Source organism: Oryzias latipes, chromosome 2, assembly GCF_002234675.1.
Source record: "Oryzias latipes chromosome 2, ASM223467v1".
Taxonomy (NCBI): domain Eukaryota; kingdom Metazoa; phylum Chordata; class Actinopteri; order Beloniformes; family Adrianichthyidae; genus Oryzias; species Oryzias latipes.
The window spans coordinates 6103606-6121921 of NC_019860.2; the positions used below are offsets into that span (position 1 = coordinate 6103606).

General features: G+C 43.5%; 2 protein-coding genes and 1 long non-coding RNA gene across 10 annotated transcripts in view; 2 read left to right on the plus strand and 1 right to left on the minus strand.

Annotated features, from left to right (window-relative positions):
• LOC105355262 (NACHT, LRR and PYD domains-containing protein 12) overlaps positions 1 to 14685 on the plus strand; it is a 517064-nt gene extending 502379 nt beyond the window's left edge. For 6 of the 8 annotated variants that reach the window (XM_023961973.1, XM_023961968.1, XM_023961988.1 and 3 more), the window contains 5 exons: positions 377 to 553; positions 9214 to 9387; positions 12949 to 13122; positions 13667 to 13840; positions 14157 to 14685. In XM_023961973.1, coding sequence (XP_023817741.1) covers positions 377 to 553; positions 9214 to 9387; positions 12949 to 13122; positions 13667 to 13840; positions 14157 to 14172 — 715 coding nt within the window. In that variant the 3' untranslated portion in view covers positions 14173 to 14685. Of the gene's footprint in view, positions 1 to 376; positions 554 to 7324; positions 7461 to 9213; positions 9393 to 12948; positions 13123 to 13232; positions 13363 to 13666; positions 13841 to 14156 lie in introns of those variants that run through there. The other 2 variants (XM_023961984.1, XR_002874515.1) reach the window with 2 other exon arrangements.
• Positions 1 to 18316, plus strand: part of LOC105355327 (NACHT, LRR and PYD domains-containing protein 12-like) — a 1049862-nt gene that overhangs the window by 25354 nt on the left and 1006192 nt on the right. The window lies entirely within an intron of this gene.
• Positions 596 to 10272, minus strand: LOC111948773. Its single transcript, XR_002874766.1, has 3 exons — positions 9441 to 10272; positions 3157 to 3160; positions 596 to 639 (listed from the first exon to the last, which is right to left on the minus strand). It is a non-coding gene; the product is annotated as an uncharacterized LOC111948773 (long non-coding RNA).

Sequence of the window (18316 nt, forward strand, 5' to 3'; positions counted from 1 at the left end):
GTATTCAGAATTCACTGTTGTCTTCAGGATGGTGAGAGCTAGCTTCACAATAACTTGCAGCATCATCAGCTAGTTTTGATTGACATGGTAAGGGTTCATGTTGGATTACTGTGTCAAATGTTCTCCAGTTTATTTGATCTGTCATAGAGAAATATGTTTTTGATATTCACCACTAAGGGGCGCTAATTGTAAAGAAAATATGCAGATGATGGCATCATGCTGAGCACATCCAGGATTTCTGGGATGAGAAAAAGGAACTTTGGGAGCAGCAGAAGCATCTGAAACCCTTAAACTACCAGCAGAACCATCTGAAACCAAGTTCCTGGACCTCCAGCTGCATCACTGCTCCTGAACAAACTTTTCCGTCTGATTGCAGGTTGGAGAACTGCAGTTTGTCAGAGATCAGCTGTGAAGCTCTGGGCTCAGCTCTGAAGAAAAACCCGTCCAATCTGAAAGAACTGGATCTGAGCAGGAACCAGTACCTGCAGGATTCAGGAGTTCTCCATCTGTGTGGTTTTCTGGAGAGTCCAGACTGCAGACTGCAGACTCTGAGGTCAGTAAAGAAGCTAAACTCCCTGAAGGATGACAAGAATAGATCAGGTGAAGAACTTTCTGGTGTTTCACTGGAAGATTTTCTGTCTACAGCCGTGTTTGAAACAAACTGATGATTGGTTCAGATTCAGGGCGCAATCTGCCAGCAACTTGACAGGGGTTCCCTTGGCTGGTGCCTTCTGGGCTCAGGGTAGGCAGAGTGGGTAGGGCATTAGAGGGGGTATGGGAGGAGGGGTCGGATAGGGTTGTAGAGGGTAGGGTTATGGGGGGGTGGAGCTGTGGGTGCGGGGCGATCTCTGGGTTACCCGGGTCAGGTGTCGGGGCTTGCTTGTGGAGGCGGGGTGCCGATTGGGTGGTGGGCGGCTCGTGGGTTCTCGGGGCCCTGGCCTCGTCCTTGGTCCTTGTCTCAGATGCCGGTTTGCTTATGCCTCTGGGCGCCGGGGGGCCTTCTCTGCGCCTGGCTGCTTGGGTCCTAACGCCCCCCTCCTGGGCTGCTTGGGTCCTAACGCCGGGGGCGCTCCTGGCCTGGAGATCTCTCCTCCCCTCTCCTGGTCTGGCTGGGAGGGATCTGGTTCCCCTTATGAACACACGGTTCACTTCGGCAGCATGCATGTATCTCCACCCCCACGTGCACACTGCCACACTGCTCCCTGTCTGCTTCATCCCTCCTCCTACCCCACAGTGTATTATTGATGGACAGATATTTTCCCGCTCATCTTCATGTCAGAATTTCACCTTTGATGTAATATTTGTCTTTCCAGCAGATCTGGTAAAATTGTTACATCTTACAATAATAACTTATTCAAATCAGTGCATGTATCCACCACATTCTCCACCTCTCTTCCTTTTGCTCTCTTCCACACACCCCCCCCCCCCTTCACACATTCTTCCCCTCTCCCTCAACACACACACAAAATGTAACAAATAAATAAAAACTAATAAAACAAAAAGGGGTTTATACAAATTTACACTCTGGTTTATTGAAGTTCTATAACCTCTTTTTGTGATAATAAAACCTGTCCAACACAAAAAGCCTTCAGCTCTTATCTGTTTTCTCTGCTGTTCGACAGAAGATAAAAAAATATATTAAAAAAAGGAGTGCTCAGTGCAGCATAAGCAAAATGCTGCTCTACTGTTTCCACAACAGTTCAAGCATTTGACCTCAGTTCCACTCCGAATCATAATAATAATGTCCCGTAATCTTCAGGTAATTGTGATTACAGAGAGAAGTCCAGTAATCCCCATTGAGCTGCATGGGCCTTTTCCAACGCCTCTGTGAAGGTTCACAATTAGTCAATGGACAAGATGGGGGTTTCTTCCAAGATCTTTTAATATGTTTTTTTTTTTGGTAGAGTTTGTTTTTTGTAAAGAAAGATAAAAAGGTACAAAAATAGAATAGTTTCAAAACTAAATTACTTTAGTTTTGACAAATAACACACAAAGTAAACGCATGAGTCTCTGATCTTGTTTCCATTTTCCTTGTGACGCATATATATATATATATATATAATTTTGTTCAATTTATTCAACCTAATTTCTTACGTCTATAAGACTCAATAATTGTTTATACAACTCAAATTTACGTATTTATCTAACTAAATGTCACATTACTCCATTAATCTTTTTTCCATCTTAATTACTTATATTTCTTGAACTCTCATATGTCTAAGTTTGAGCCGGCAGATATGCTCATTTTTATAACAATTAAAAGGACGGAAAAAAATGCACTGAGTTTAAAAATTCATTAAATAATTCTCCATCATTGTCATTACAGTGACTATTTGTAGGGGTGTTATATAAACTCATAATCCTCTCCTTCACTCTCACTCATGGTGCAGAGACGTAAGCATAGTAGGACAAAATAACTCTGCAAAACAGAGTAAAACAGCTAAACAACTAAACACAGAAAATGATATTCATCCTCCATCACTTGCAGCTCACAGACCCCACAGTCTTTTCCTCAGGTACACCTTTAAAGCGCCCTACTTCCACCTGAAGGGGGAGCACTCCTGCTCTGAGTTGAGAATCTCTGTCCTCTTGTACATAACATATGGCTCAGTAAAGAAATTATACCTAATTTGCAAATAAGTTTGTAAATTTGGTTTTTGAAGCAGTTTCAGTTTCCAGTCTTTTTCATAGATATCAACTAAAGTTTCTTTAACATTAACGATCTTACATTTTTTAAACTATTAAAAAATAATGATTTTAAGTTTACGGAGGCCAAAATATTAAACACGTCTTTACACCAGGGAGAAATATGAGCTCTATCCCAATCCCAAATGTCACGTGGAAGTCTGTCTTCAGGTAAAGGCTCCAGCCGGTTCCATAATCTGAGAACTTTGTTTGATCACAAAGGCCCCCCCTAGTCCCTCTCCATGGCAGCTTTAGTGGTGAACCTATATACACCAGGAAGTATCTCATTGCTCTGTTCTGGACCTTGTCACGCTCAGGAGCGTCTTCATAACCCCAGACTTCTGCAAAATCCAATAACAGATCCCATCATGGCATTGTACGCTTGACTAAACGTGTCAAAGATGAAGTCCGGACAGACCTTCATCTGATTTATCACTGCACCAAGTTCCACCCAGCAGAATCTGATAACACCTGCCTTCCTGCTGAGAACATCATATTTGTATGAATAATAAACCCAAGATCATTAGAAGTATCAGTATACATAAGAGCAGTTTTACCAAAATAGAACAGGTCATAGACTGGTAATGCTCCAAGATAGATTGGTGCCACTGGAACCCCAGATTGGTGCCACTGGAACCCCAGTGGCACCAATCTACCCCCACCCAGACACAATACACCAGGTTAGGCTGCGCAGTGTGGCAGAGGCAACCAGGTCCCCAATGGGGGCTCTGGTCTGGCCTGAGCCCCGGACCGTCCAGACGAACCCCGCCGATCACAAGTACCCCCACCCCCTTCATCCAGTCAACTGTCCGTCCTCCATCAGCCCCGTCCAAGCCGACATGAGGTGGCCAGTGCACAGGCAGGCCAACCTGGTTGACCCCAACCCACCCCGGGACTACAGGCGACAGGGGCCCAGCCCCGGATGCAGGCAAACTCCCGCCCAGACCAGGCGCTGCCCCAGCCAGCTGGGGCACAGGCCGACCCCAGACACTCCAGGGGGACGAGACAGCACCCCCCCCCCCCCAAACAGACTCTCTCGTCCCGCCCGCCCCCTGCCCCCCATCCACCACCCAGAGGCCCCAGGGGCAAACTGTGGCCACTCCATGTGGCCAAGAAGAAGGTTTAAGGCAAGCTGCACGTATCTGGAAAATGTTGTGTGAATAGACACTTTCTTAATAATATAGCAAGACATTTCATGCTTCACGGTAAAACATCAGAACAACAATCTCAGTCAGTTCTGCTCAGTAATCCTTTCGGCTTTTCAAAGGTCATTTTTCATTTGGGTGACAAACTCATGATTAGGGATGGGTACCGAGCCCCGGTTTTGTACGAGCCCCGGGGCCACATTCTTCAAGACCGCAGTATCGTTAAGAACTGACCTGAACGGTTCTGCTATCGGTACTGAAGAAGTCGCTTTTTTTGTGTCCCACAAATATAAACATTATCTGCCATATTTAACTTATCAAGTCAGTCAATTTTCCTTTAATTAATGATGATGTTAATTTCGCTGTTTTCGCTGAACAGGAGAGGTTTGTCTGGCTCAGTGGCGGTTTTAGATATGGGCGATGTGGGCGGTCGCCCAGGGCGGCACTTCATAGGGGGCGGCATTTGCCGTGCCCGATGCGTGCGTTACTCATATGCGTTACTCATATTGTGCTACGATATTCAAAGAGGAAGCTTGCAGCTTTTAATTTGAAATTGCTTCAGCTGCCGACACTTAACACTTTTACTTTGACACATCAAACTGTTAAGAATGTCTTCCTCCTCTTTGCTCTTCACAGTTATGGTGCAAAAAAAAAAATGTAAAAAAATAAAAAAATAAAAGATGAAATAACTCAGAGTGAAAAAACGTAAAACAGGCACATGAAAAGGAATTGGGCAGAACAAACACCCGTGCTCAACTCAATTTCGACAAAAGCAGGCAATGGGGATTATTTCCCACAATACTTTGCTCTGACACGGCAGACCCGACACGCACGTGACCACCGCCCTCTGCTGCAAGACGCTTGCGGCCACACCTCTTTGCTGTAGTCTTTGGAACATTAGTCAAAAAACTCGAGAGGGGGGCGCAACTCGCCGGTGGCTGGCTGAATCACACTAACAGGCGTGAGGGGAGTCTTTTTCTATCTGACAATCAACTCTGGGCCGCAGCTGCGCCTCCCGTCATAGAGACGGAGCCGCGTGTGTCAGAGGGAAGGGGAGGGGGAGGGGGGATGAGCGCAGACCATTTTTTATGGATTGAGGTTTTTTGGAGGATTTCTGCTGTTGGTGTTGCACAAATTTAGGGAAATGCCAAATATTTTTGGAGTAATCCCACTGACGAGTTCTATGATTTAGTCTTTAATGTTTTATAAGACCTAAACATATTAATCACAATAAGTTTTTTTTTTAGATCTAATCCCTCTGATATGTTTCACAAAGACACACACAGGGCGTCACACATTAAGAAATTATTGTTAAAAATGAAGCAGGAGTCCGGCTCTAAAAAAAAATGCTCTAAAAAATGATAAAAGAGCAAAAAAATGGAATTATTTGATTTGTAATTTCTTATTAATATTTCCAGGCTTTCTTTGTTTTGTCCTGCAGCATGTTCATATTTGTATAATTTTGACAGAATATATTTCTATGGGGAGCAACATATTATTTAAGGTTTAACTTGTGTTCCTGTTTTTATTCATATTTATGTTCAAAAAGTTCAGTTTAAAAGGTTTAAAAGTTTAGCTTTAGTGTGTTCATTAAATGTTTATCTTCTTCGGCCCAAAACTTTAAGCGTGTTTTTAACTTAGGCCCCCTGTGTGACTTAGTTTGACCCCCCTGTAATATGAGTCTAGAACATTCATGCATTGTTTTGTGTAAAATAGCTAAATAGAAGATAGGGAACACAACAGGATGTGGTCAAATTTTGTAGGTGTGCGGGGGGGGGGGGGGCTGTGGGGTTACTCGCCCAGGGAGTAAGTCAGTGTAGAACCGCCACTGGTCTGGCTATTTGTGTGCACGGGGCCGGGGCTGTTCAGACAGTACGCGCCGCGCCCACACACACAAGGTTAGGCAGTGCACACACAGACAGTGGTGATCTCAAGTCGTAGGGGACACGTCAGCGCCCCCCGAAAAAAAATCCTTTTATCCCCCTATTTACTAAGAACACCCTTTTACCTGTAAATCGATGAAGTTCTGCGTCAAGGAGTCCTTGCTGCCACGATGAGCGTATGTTGCGCTGTCTGTGAACACGCTGTGCGGGGGGGGGCTGCAGGCTGAGCAAACAACGAACAGGTAGAAAGGCGGGGCTTAGACTCACCGCTTATGGTTCCAGACCCGCAACAAACTAACAGCTGCTTCCTAAAATTTAATAATCATTAATAACTAATGATATTCTTCATCCATAAAATTAATATAATTTATTGGGTTGACTGGATTTTTAAAAAAAAAAGAACATAAAAGGAGTCTGCATCAAAGTGAATTTGTTTCCATTATTTCACTTAACTTAACTTAACTCTGGGTGTTTGACCGACAGAAAAGTCTATTCAAAGTTGTGGAAAAAGGAAAAAAGATCAAAGGAAACATCACGCTTATAAAGAATAAAAATAATTAGTTTAAAAAATTAAATAAATATCCTGTCTGGAACATTCTCATGTATTAAGTAAAATGTTTGGTTAAAAAAAACAATATTGTTGCAAAATGAGGAAATAAAACACTTTATGTTCTTAATTTGTTATTTATATATTTATTTATAATATTATTTCGTCCTCATAAAGTATCGATAAGAGTACTTTTAAAATACCGGATTGATAAGCAGTATTGATAAGAGTAGTAGTACCGTTAAAACCTTAACGATACCCATCCCTACTCATGATAATCAACAACCAGTCTATTTCTGAAAAACCACATCAACGGGCGACCATGGAATCCTCCCAACATAAAAATGGTTCAAATCCAGTGAGTTCTTCTCATGTTCCCAGAGTCGTGTTGTATCTTTCAACAACTCCATTCCCCATTGGCTGATATGGAGTAGTGGGAGGTTCTTCAATCCATCTGCAACAATTCTTTCAGGAGACGCTCTCAAAATGTGCTCCTTGATCAGAATGGATGTACTGAGGAACCAAATAAAGTGAAAAAGTCCTTGATGAGACAGCGAGCGACTTGTTTGGCTGACTGATTTCCACATGGGAACACGTGTGCTAATTTAGTAAAATATCCGTGATGCTGCGTTCACACCAAATGCGATTCACGCAGCAAATTCTCTGTCTCCCGCCTGTCCAAAAGTGTTCCTGAGCTTGACGCCGCGGCCGCATGTGGGAGGAGCTTCCAGCTAATGTTTTTAGCCTGATCACTACATGGAGCGATGTCTGTGTTTATGCTGTTTACAATGCATGGAAGACACAGATGATGTTGAGAGATCAGGTTTATTTATTATGAAGAGCTCTACAAAAACATGGGTAATCACGTCTCCGTGTCTGGGTTCATTCCGGCCTAGTGAGCTTTGTCTGTATGACAGCTGCTTCCACAGTGTTTCTGTATCTCTGTGAAACAGTTTGATGGTTCACTGTCCCGCATCAACCCGAGAGGGAAAGGGAAGCCCAAAAAATGTTAATGACAGCAGGTCAGTTTGTGCTATTTGTGTAGTGATGAGAGGGATCTTTAGTTGTTTGCAGACTGACCTGGAATATGAATCAGCAAGAGAATAAATGTGGAACATCTGCCAAGTGGAGTCTCATCTCTTTCTGGACGGAAACGGAAACAAATATCATCACAACCTGATATGTGCGTCTGAGCTATAGGTAAGTGAACTATTGATTCGTTCTTCCGACCTGCGGCTGGTGTACCAGGGCCAGAGTCTACAGCAGAGGTCTCAAACTCGCGGCCCCCAAGATGATATTTTGCAGCCCCCGCCTTAATATGAAAGTTCAATTTTAATTCGGGCCGCCAGTTTGTATAAAAGACACTTTTTCATTGCCGTGCGCGGAGCTGACCCACCAATCACAGTGCGGTAATTTACTCTTGGGAGCGTGACAATGACGGGCTTGAAAGCAGGACACCTGACAGCCCCCTCCCTCCCCGGACCACATTAAGGAGTTCCTTACTTTCCTTTAGAACGTATTTTTTCGCTCGTAATTTTCTAAATACATGCAGTCCGTGCTGAACTTTTCTCTGGGTCGCACAGACCCGGTGGAAGGTTTAGGGTTTTGGTTAAGCGCACGCCGGCGTGTCACCCCCGACCACAAACGGTTTATGCACGGCTGTTACAGCACACGGCTCCCGCGGGAGTCGGGTCAGCTGAGGAGAATAAATGTCCCACACCTACATGCGTGACAGCTAACGGGGCTTGAACTTTAAATATGTGCGAGTGACAAGATTTAGTTTTAGACACACTGAAAACACGTGGGGAAAATGCAATGATAGATGTGTTTAAGATGAACCAGCGCCGCGCCTGGATCGTTGGGGAGACCAGGCGGGGGGGGGGAATGATCTGTTTTATTGTATATTTTATGCTTAGTTGAATGTTTTGTAATGTATGTAGCCTTTTTTTAATCAATTGGTATTTTAAATTATTTTGTTTGATCACTGAACTACAAAAACCATCAGGATACATGCCCCATAATGCATTGTTTTGTAGTCATCAGGGCAGCTTTCAGTCAGTGCAGTACTAAATTTCCAGCTGTGTTCGCTCAGGTTGGGGCCTTGCTCCCACCCCTTTCTCGTGATATTTTTGTTTTGATTGACAGGAGATGTTGGAGCAAAAACAAAAATATACGTCACACACCAGGTGATCTGTGCAGCGTTGAGTCCACCTGGGTGATCTCAAACACGCTTTTGGTGTCACCAACATACATTTCCATCCGTTTTCTTTACTTATTTGTACTGTCATGATGCTTTTGTCAGTTTACCTTGTTGTTGCATTTTCAAAAGTGCAGATTAAAATGTGACACTGAATTTGAAACGGCACATTGTAATTTTTGCATCTATTAATAAAGTATTTATTAATAGTAATACAGTGGAAATTAGTAGATTTGGTTAGCATTATTTATTTACGGTATGCGCCCCTAAATTTTCTGGTTGCGCCCCTAAAATTTTCAGTTGGGGGCCACAGTGCTCCTAGTGAAAAAAGTTAGTCTGGAGCCCTGTTGTAATGTTTTTGTGTATTATTCCTATTTGATTGCTTGAAATAAACCATTTCAAATCAAATCAAAAATGTTGTTTTTCATGTCCCCCAGCCGGGACTTGCTAACCCTGCGCCACCGTGCAGCCCCTATAAATCTATTGGATTGTAAATATGTAGTCATGAATATTTCATAATGATCAATGACATTTCAATTCCTCTTCTGTTTTAACTTAATTTCAAGTCATTTCTAATCTATTGCATTTTCATTCATGATCATGTTTTTGGGTCCAAATCCAAAAGAAATGAGCAAACAGTGAAAATGTCATCTGTCAGTCTGTCATCAAAGCGGGTCCCACCTGACTGAATGGACCAAGTTCCTGGACCTCCAGCTGCATCACTGCTCCTGAACACACTTTTCTGTCTGGTTGCAGGTTGAAGAGATGCAGTTTGTCAGATATCAGCTGTGAAGTTCTGGTCTCAGCTCTGAAGAAAAACCCATCTAATCTGAAAGAACTGGACCTAAGCGGAAACAACTTGCGGGATTCAGGAGTTCCTCATCTGTGTGGTTTTCTGGAGAGTCCAGACTGCAGACTGCAGACTCTGAGGTCAGTAAAGAAGCTGAACTCCCTGAAGGATGAGAAGAAAGAATAAGGTCTACAGCCGTGTTTGAAACAAACTGATGATTGGTTCAGATTTTCTTCATCAATTGAATTGATTGTTCTGATTATTGATAGAAACTGATCTGTCTCAATCAGGATCTCGTAAATCAGGATCTCCAACCTATTTTAGATCACGGATCCATTTCATGTCAGAAAAAAATGTTCCGAAATCGGCCTGTAGAATGTTCAAGTTAGAGAGCTGCATTGGGAACCCAAATCTCGCGGGATTGGGCGGTTTGAATTGTGCTGCGGGCGGGAGTTGGCAGCAAAAAAAAACTCCGCGGGATCAGTGTTGCCATGAATATATATTGGCGGACTACTTTAGGCTGTGCAGCTGTTGGATTCTTATGTACCCTCAGCTCAGTGAATGCACCAGGTAGGCCCAAAGGCCTCTGTCATCTAACCTGAGAGAGTCTCTGCTTCAACTCCCACAGTGAAAGCTGTGTCTGTATCTGACACCCCTGTTTCCATCTCTCTGACAGTTTGAAGCCAAAGCTCCTCCCCCACCTTTCCACCTGCTTTTCCTCTCTACCTGTTCACCTGTTCATATCCTCTACAGCTGAGAGTTGTTTTTCCCCGCGCTCCCAGTGTGTCCTACACAGAGCGCGCAAAATACGGTCATCATAGCAGGTTGACACGATAGTGGGGCGCTCTAGCGCAGCACACGGATGAAAGAGCTGTCAATCTATCCGGCAACACTGCGCGGATAAGGATGGAGCAGGTTGCCTGGCAGGGACATGTCAATTGATGAAACAGAAAAGAACCTCAAACGAGGTTCATCGTGAGAAATGCATGGTTCTCAGATCTGCGAATCACCAAAACTGGAAAAGGCTGAAGCTAAAAAAAAAGTTTTTCCATCAGGAAAAAATTAATTCATAGATTTTCAGCTCTGTTGAACCATTAATGTTTTTTTTCCTCCATAAATTCAAATGACTTTGACCTGCATCTTTACCAGCTGGTTCAGCGCTTCCGGCCGTCTGTCTGCGCGCGGACACACGCACACTTTTAACCGAACAGGATTTGTGAAAATATATTATATTTAATAATTAAGTTGCACATTACAACAAAAAGGAATCCATGAAAAGATGAGGCTGGAGGAGGGACATGAATCTCTTTAATAATGTCAATACAAATACATGTTTTTTTCCTGCGGGACGGGAGACGATACAAAATCAATGCATCTCTATTACTGTGCGGGACTAAAGTCTATGAGTTTTGCGGGTGCGGGCGGGAATGTAACGCATAGGTTGCGGGAGGGGACAGGATTGGTCAGAAATTCAGCGGGCGCAGGCGGGATGAAGAAAATAGTCCCGCGCAGGGCTCTAGTTAAAGTTGGCGTCCAAATTAGTATTCAGCTTCCATTTATTCAGAAAACCATTCAAAGGATTTTCTATTTGAAGAAAATAGATGGGTTTCCCGTGGGTTTTTAAAGGCTCTGTGTTCAGAATCCACTGTTGTCTCCAGCATGGTGAGAGCTAGCTTCACAATAACTTGCAGCATCATCAGCTAGTTTGGATTGACATGGTAAGGGTTCATGTTGGATTGCTGTGTCAAATGGTCTCCAGTTTATTTGATCTGTCATAGAGAAATGTGGGTTTGATATTCACCACTAAGAGGCGCTAGTCGTAAAGAAAAGTTGAAGATGATGGCATCACGCTGAGCATGTTCAGGATTTCTGGGATGAGAAAAAGGAACTTTGGGAGCAGCAGAAGCAGCTGAAACCCTTAAGGCCCGTACACACCGGGACGAATATTCGCCAGGCGTTATTCGACACGTTTTTTGTGTTCACACCCAGGCAATTTTCGCTGACGATGAGCCGAGCGAACATGCAATTTCATTCCCTGACATTAGATGGCGCTTAATGTAAAACAGAAATACTCCTGTACACAAGGTGGCGCTGCGCAACTTTACGCTTCTTAAAGTCGCTTTTCACTCAGAAGAAGAGAGCAAGTATTTACGCGCTTGTCAAAATCATACAAAGAAAACATGAATATTTCAAGCACCAATAGCTCCAACTGGTGCTTAGTTCGGGGATATTTTAGAAAGTCCGTCATTACTTCTTCGCGGCTGTGTAGACGCTACTTGGCGTCTATCTTCTTCGCTGGTATGTGTGCTCAGAAAGGCAGTTTGATGTGTGAGCACCCCCAAGTTGTGTTTTACTGTAACTTCGGAAGCTCCAGACACGTGTGCTAAAGCGCCGTTCTAATTGGTCGTATAGTTTTCGACGCGGCGCGTCAAACCAAAGAAACGAACCCGAGGCGTTTTTAAAAAAGTGACGCTTTGACGCGTGGCGTTATTTCGCGACGGTGTGCACACTCACATTGGTGCCCTTTTGTTTAGTCATGAGGCATTAAACGTTGGCGAATATCGCAGGCGAAATTCGTCCCGGTGTGAACAGGCCTTTAGACTACCAGCAGAACCATCTGAAACCCTTAGACTACCAGTAAAACCCGCTGAAACCCTTAGACTAACAGCAGAACCAGCTGAAACCTATAGACTACTAGCAGAACCAGCTGAAACCCTTAGACTAACAGTAGAACCAGCTGAAACCTATAGACTACTAGCAGAACCATCTGAAACCCTTAGACTACCAGCAGAACCATCTGAAACCCTTAGACTACCAGCAGAACCAGCTGAAACCCTTAGACTACCAGCAGAACTAGCTAAAACCCTTAGACTACCAGCAGAACCATCTGAAACCCTTAGACTAACAGCAGAACCAGCTGAAACCCTTAGACTACCAGCAGAACTAGCTAAAACCCCTTAGACTACCAGGAGAACCAGCTGAAACCCTTAGACTACCAGCAGAACCAGCTGAAACCCTTAGACTACCAGCAGAACCATCTGAAACCCTTAGACTACCAGCAGAACTATCTAAAACCCTTAGACTACCAGCAGAACTAGCTAAAACCCTTAGACTACCAGCAGAACCATCTGAAACCCTTAGACTAACAGCAGAACCATCTGAAACCCTTAGACAACCAGCAGAACCATCTGAAACCCTTAGACAACCAGCAGAACCATCAGCAGCTCCTCTTCAGGGTCACATTCAGACAGTTTGGGCCCCATGGATCCTAATGTTTTTCAAGGCCCCTCTACAGTTTAGAGATGTCAGGAAATACTTTCAGAGGAGAACTAGAGACTTTTTCAGCTATTTTTCTGCAATGTGATCATTTGAAAATGGATTTAAAATTTAAGATTCAAGATGAAGTAAAACCATATAATCTGACATTTTTTAAATCAAAGCATAATCTATTGGATTTGAACATTTTAGTCATGAATAATTCATGATGATCAATGACATTTGTCATGACAAGTCATTTCTAATCTATTGCATTTTCATTCATGATCATGTTTTTGGGTCCAAATCCAAAAGAAATGAGCAAACAGTGAAAATGTAATCTGTCAGTCTGTCATCAGGGCGGGTCCCACCTGACTGAATGGACCAAGTTCCTGGACCTCCAGCTGCATCACTGCTCCTGAACACACTTTTCTGTCTGATTGCAGGTTGTGGTTCTGCAGTTTGTCAGAGATCAGCCGTGAAGTTCTGATCTCAGCTCTGAGGAAAAGCCCATCCTATCTGATAAAATTGGACATGACCTTCAACAACCCGCAGGATTCAGGAGTTCCTCATCTGTGTGGTTTTCTGAAGAGTCCAGACTGCAGTTTGCAGAATATGAGGTCAGACTCCATGTTTCAGTTGTGTTCAGATCAATATGATGACAAAGTTATGTTGATCCACAGTGAGCAGAAATGTCCAGATTCTGATATGCAGCAGCATCTTCCTGCAGCTGCTTGTTCTCTTAAAAGATCTGCAGAAGTACTGCAGAAGATCATCTCCTGAAAACTGGGAGGAAGACTTTCCAGCATCATGCTGCTGAAATTCTCCCATGATTCAGTGCTGTTTGGAGAAGAGCTGAGCAGAAAGAGGAAGTGGACTTTTCCTGCTGTTGCTGCAGAAACATCAGTTGGTTTGGATGCAGCCACAGGCTGATGTTTGACTTTCACACATCTGGACTTCTTTCCTGAAGCAGCTGCATGTTGTCCTGAATGTTCCTGAATGTTCTTCTTCTCTGCTTCTGCTGGACTCTTCTGCTCTGCTGCTGTTGCTTCCTATCTTTGGACTTTTTCTAAACTCTCTGATCTTCTTCAGCTCTGAACTCTTTAGAAGAAGTGAAGGATGAAAAACATGAACTTTGTCTTTAAACTCAACTCTTTGTTCTAGATTGAGGTTGAAGAGCTGCAGAAGGTCATATACCTGCTGTAATGTCTCACGTCAGAAGTCCAACCCGTCCTACGTGAGAGGACTGACCTTTGATTACGACTTCCTTGATTCTTCCAAAGTTCAGCAGCTCCAGGATCTGGTGGAGAGTCCAAACTCCAAACTGCAGACTCTGAGGTCAGTAGAGGGTTGGAGTCAGTCCAGCTGCTTCCAGATGTTTGGTCCTAAAGTTAGTCTGAGAGCAAAGATGCAGAGTTTCCTGTGAAGCTGCAGCTTCTCAGTGAAGCTCTGAGGAGAATGATGACAGGCTTCAGGACAACAGTCAGCCAATCAGAGCAGCAGAAGCTCCAACAGGTGAAGATGACAGGAAGCTGCTGCTCTGAACAGGACTGAAGCTCCTGCTGCTCTTTCTGCTGCTGTGCTGCATCACTGATGGACAGACCAGGATCAGGAGACACTCCTTCATCTCTGTCTCTACACTTTCTCTCCGCAGGTTCAACTGGTGGTGAGTCTGATGTTCCTCTTGGAGGAGCAAAGAGGAAGTGGACCCCGTTTCTGTCCCAGTCTGGGTGGGAGCTGTTGTGATGCTCCCATGGCCAGGTTGGCTCCTGGCATGAGGAGATTCCTAAATACTGTTTCCTCGCAGCAGAGCCAAGCCGTACATCTTTTTTTAGGAGTTACTTAGTCCTTGTACGTGGGGTCATGGGTCGTATGTTTTAATGGAGGGGAGTGGGAAGGGTGAATGGTGGGTTTTTACTGTAATATTGTGTGGTTTCTGTTTTTAATGTTAAAGCGCTTCGAGCTGCACAAAATGCATGAGAAGTGCTATTTTATACATAAAGTTGGATTTGATTTGATGCAGCTGCTGCAACACCACCAACTGCATTGAAGCAGGAGGGAGAAGGGAGACACCTGCTGGCTGTTTGCAGAACTGCATCTTGGTGTCAAAAGTCTTCAAACTGAAAACTGTCCGTAAAATTCCTGCAGCCTGTTTAGATCTAATAAATGCTCTTTTGAATCAACTCTGTGTTTTCTATTGATTTCTGTCTTCATTCTATCTTTAAGAACATTTGCTGTCAATGAAACCAGGAAGTAACGTGTTTTTAAAGATTGATGACATCATCAGTAGTGGAAACACTAGAAAATGGAGATCCAGCAGAGAAGTAAACATCATGAACTTCCTCCAGGACAAACTGTTCTAGACTGTTGGAGACAGGAACAGCTTTGGTCTGGGAGTTGTCTGTATTCTCAGATTAAATCTTCTCCTCCAATATCTGCTGCTTCCATCACCGGAGAGACTTGTTCTTCCATCCAACATCAGCACCTCTGAAATAACCGCCTACATGTGTGAGCTGGAGGCGGAGCTTCAATGGGATTTAAAAGCTATGGACCAATGTTCTCTTTCTGGATCAAACCCACAGCTTTGATGGACCTGATTGGGATGCGGTTCTGATCAACCGGATGGAGATCCAGTTGATTAGTTAATCATTTGTTTAGTTTTTGAAACTGAGGAAATCTTTGTTGCCTGATGATGTTACAGTTTTAGTCTGTGTGGGACTTTGTCTGTAAATATTTTGTATATTTGTGGAGACCCAGTTGACTGAGGTCATTTGTCTGACACAAAATCTTCTAACAGATCTTCTACACTTGGTCTGATTTGAATGTCTAGCTCGCTGACTGTCCAGTCCTTTCAAACATTGATGTCTTTTTGTCTGGCCTTTTCCTGCAGGTGTTGGTTTTTTCTCCACAGGTGTCCAGGATGACTGGCGGGGACTCCTGCTTCACCTGCAGCCCATCTCCACCCTCTGACTGTGTTTCTGACTGCTGTTCCAGCTCATGGCCGCCAGTCTGTCAGTTAACGTCTGATGGGATGGAGCTGACATCTGCTAGAAGATTTCCTGTCAGACATCAGACGTCTAGCAGCTGCTCTGCTCTCTCTGATCACTCTGTCAGGAATGGTGTCTGGTCCAGCAGACCTCTGGGCGTTAACTCTTCATGGAGTCTTCCTCATGGCAGCCATTGTGAGACAGAGCAGCTGGTGGTCAGGAGGAGGGATGGTCTTCCTGGCTGTCATGTTGTTCTGAGCCTCAAACAGCCTAGAGGTCATTGGCTGCATCTAGAATGGAGGTGTGACTGTCACAGGCAGGTGATGATGTCCTGTAGTTGGAGATCACCTGGATGCTCTGTCACATGTGGCGGGAATCTCTGCTGTTCTGGAAGTGGATTCTCTGAGCATGTGGCTCAAAGGTGGAAGTTTCTTCTTTTGAAGATGATTCAAAGCTGGAAAAGAGTTTAGTTTGTCTGATCAGGAAACTGAAAATGAGGACGTCAGCGGAGCAGAAAGAGGAGGAACACCGTCAACAATCATGTTGGAGCTGCAACAGGCATTTTCCTGACTCAGTAAAAACATCTGTTTGTTTTTCTTTGTTCTCTCCAGCAGCTGAACAAATGGAAGAAGGTTGTAGGTTCAGTGGACCAGGAGCTGGATCATCTAAAGCAGGGGTGCCCAAAGTGGGGCCCGTAGGCAAAATTTGGCCCGCCAAAGGTTTTCTTCTGGCCCGCCGAGTCGTGGCTGCGCAAGCCGCAATGTTTACGCAAAACCCCTTAACCTCACATCCATTGTCAATGATGGTGAAAACTCTACGGCTGTTTTTACTTTCGTTCTCCAGATGGCGCTGTTAGCACCTTTGCTGCCCACCGCTGCCACCCCCTCTCAACCCCCATCACAGAGTGTCTACTTTTACTTCCTAACTGCTCTCCCTACCGGCATTTTAAACAAAAGTGGGAGGAGGATTAATTTTTTTTTTTGCAGAAATCTCTTCTAAGGCTGTTTGTCTTATTTGCCAGCAATCTGTGGCTGAACTGAAGGAGTACAATATATGTCGCCACTATGAGACTAAACATGTGGTCTTCTCCAGATACAAAGGTGAGGCGCGAAAGAAAAAAATCAAACGAGCCCCTATCAAAACTTCGGTCACCTGCTGGCTGTTCTTTGTAACTGCATCTGCAGCTTCTAGAAACGTCTTTGTTTCTGTTTTCATCTTTTCAAACAGTTTGTTTTCTTCACATGAAGCCTAAAGAAATGTCCTCAGAATGATGGAAACAGTTTTTTTGCAGCTTGAAGCTGTTCTGGAAGATTTTCTTCTTTAGTGCAGAGAAATCTCTCATTTGATGAGACGGAGGAACTGCAGCAACGTTTCCTGGAAAACCTCCACATTTCATTGAAACCATGTTGGAACTTTGTCCATGAGGTCACATGGTCTGGAAGAAGCCCCAGTTCCAGCTGACAGAAGTCTGGTTCTGATCCATCAGATCTCACTAGCAACAGAACCAAACCTTCACGTGTTGCAGCAACAGTTTCCATGTTTGGGAGGATCTTCTGAAGAACAGCTCAGTTCCAGATCACATCATGATGTTTGATGTTTTCTTCATTCCAGAAAATCATCTGTGTCACCTTTGATCTGTGCTGAGTCAGCACTTTGACTTCTTTTCAACTTTAGATCCATCATTTACAATCAAGGATGTATAGATATATATGATCTAGAACTTCTTTCTAGGATCCTGATGGACTTCACAAAGATGATACCTCCCACTTTGGTTTGTGTCAAATGTAGAAAAACTAAAAGAACCAAAATCAATCCAGTTTGAATCAATTCTGTCTTTCAGATCTTTGGAAAACTGAAGGAATTTCTGCATCCCAGATTTCTTATTGGGTTTTGGTTTCGGCCTTCTTTTTCCAGAGGGGAGTCAAACTGTCCTTCTAGTGATGCTCCGGTAGTTTTAGCCTCCATGTGTTCTCGTCCCTCAGAAGATCAGATTTCAGAGGATGGGCTTGGAGAGAAAAGTGGAGTTGTGCTACTGAACAGAGGAAAGCTGGAAAATGATTGAATGTGAAAGTCCGTCTGTCAGCAGTACCATCAGAAACACAATCACAGAGAATGGACAGACCATTTGGAATGATTTCATGGACAAATATCATGAACACACGATTTTTTTTTTAGCCCTGATGGCCCACCACTGCGTTTACCACAATAAAAGCCCAAGTTTTAACTGACATACTGCAAAGATTTGAAAACTTTTTTCTGTTTTTTTCTACAAAGATTTGTTAAAAAACTATTTAATGCTGAGATGAAATAAAGACTCTTGTTTTTGATTCACTGCCTTAACTGTGTGATAAATATATTACATCCAGTTTAAATGAAAAGATTAAAAATACCTGTTTGGATAGTAACAATATTTTTTAAAGGTTTTTGTAGGTTTTAGAGTTGTAATGTCTCATATTATTTACTATTAAATATTCTTCTGATCTGATTTCTTTGTTGTGTCCTCGCAGGAATGACTAATGTTGGAGCCACAAAAATGCTCTCATAGCTTCATTAGAATGAGGTTGAAGGCTGAAAATGAAGACTTTTTTGTTTGTAAAAAAAAGAATTAAGTCAAAACAAAAACCATGGATAAATATAGTCTTTAAAATAATGTGTGTATCCCTTGTGCTATCCTAGGCACTTTACCATTGGGAGTTGGGTCATCTACACCCACTAGACAGTGCGCTGAACCTTTTCTCTTCAATGATTTGTGATCTTCACTGGTGTCCATGGATTACATGAAATCTTTCCACCTTTATCCACCTTTGTCATGGTAGGGAGAACACGT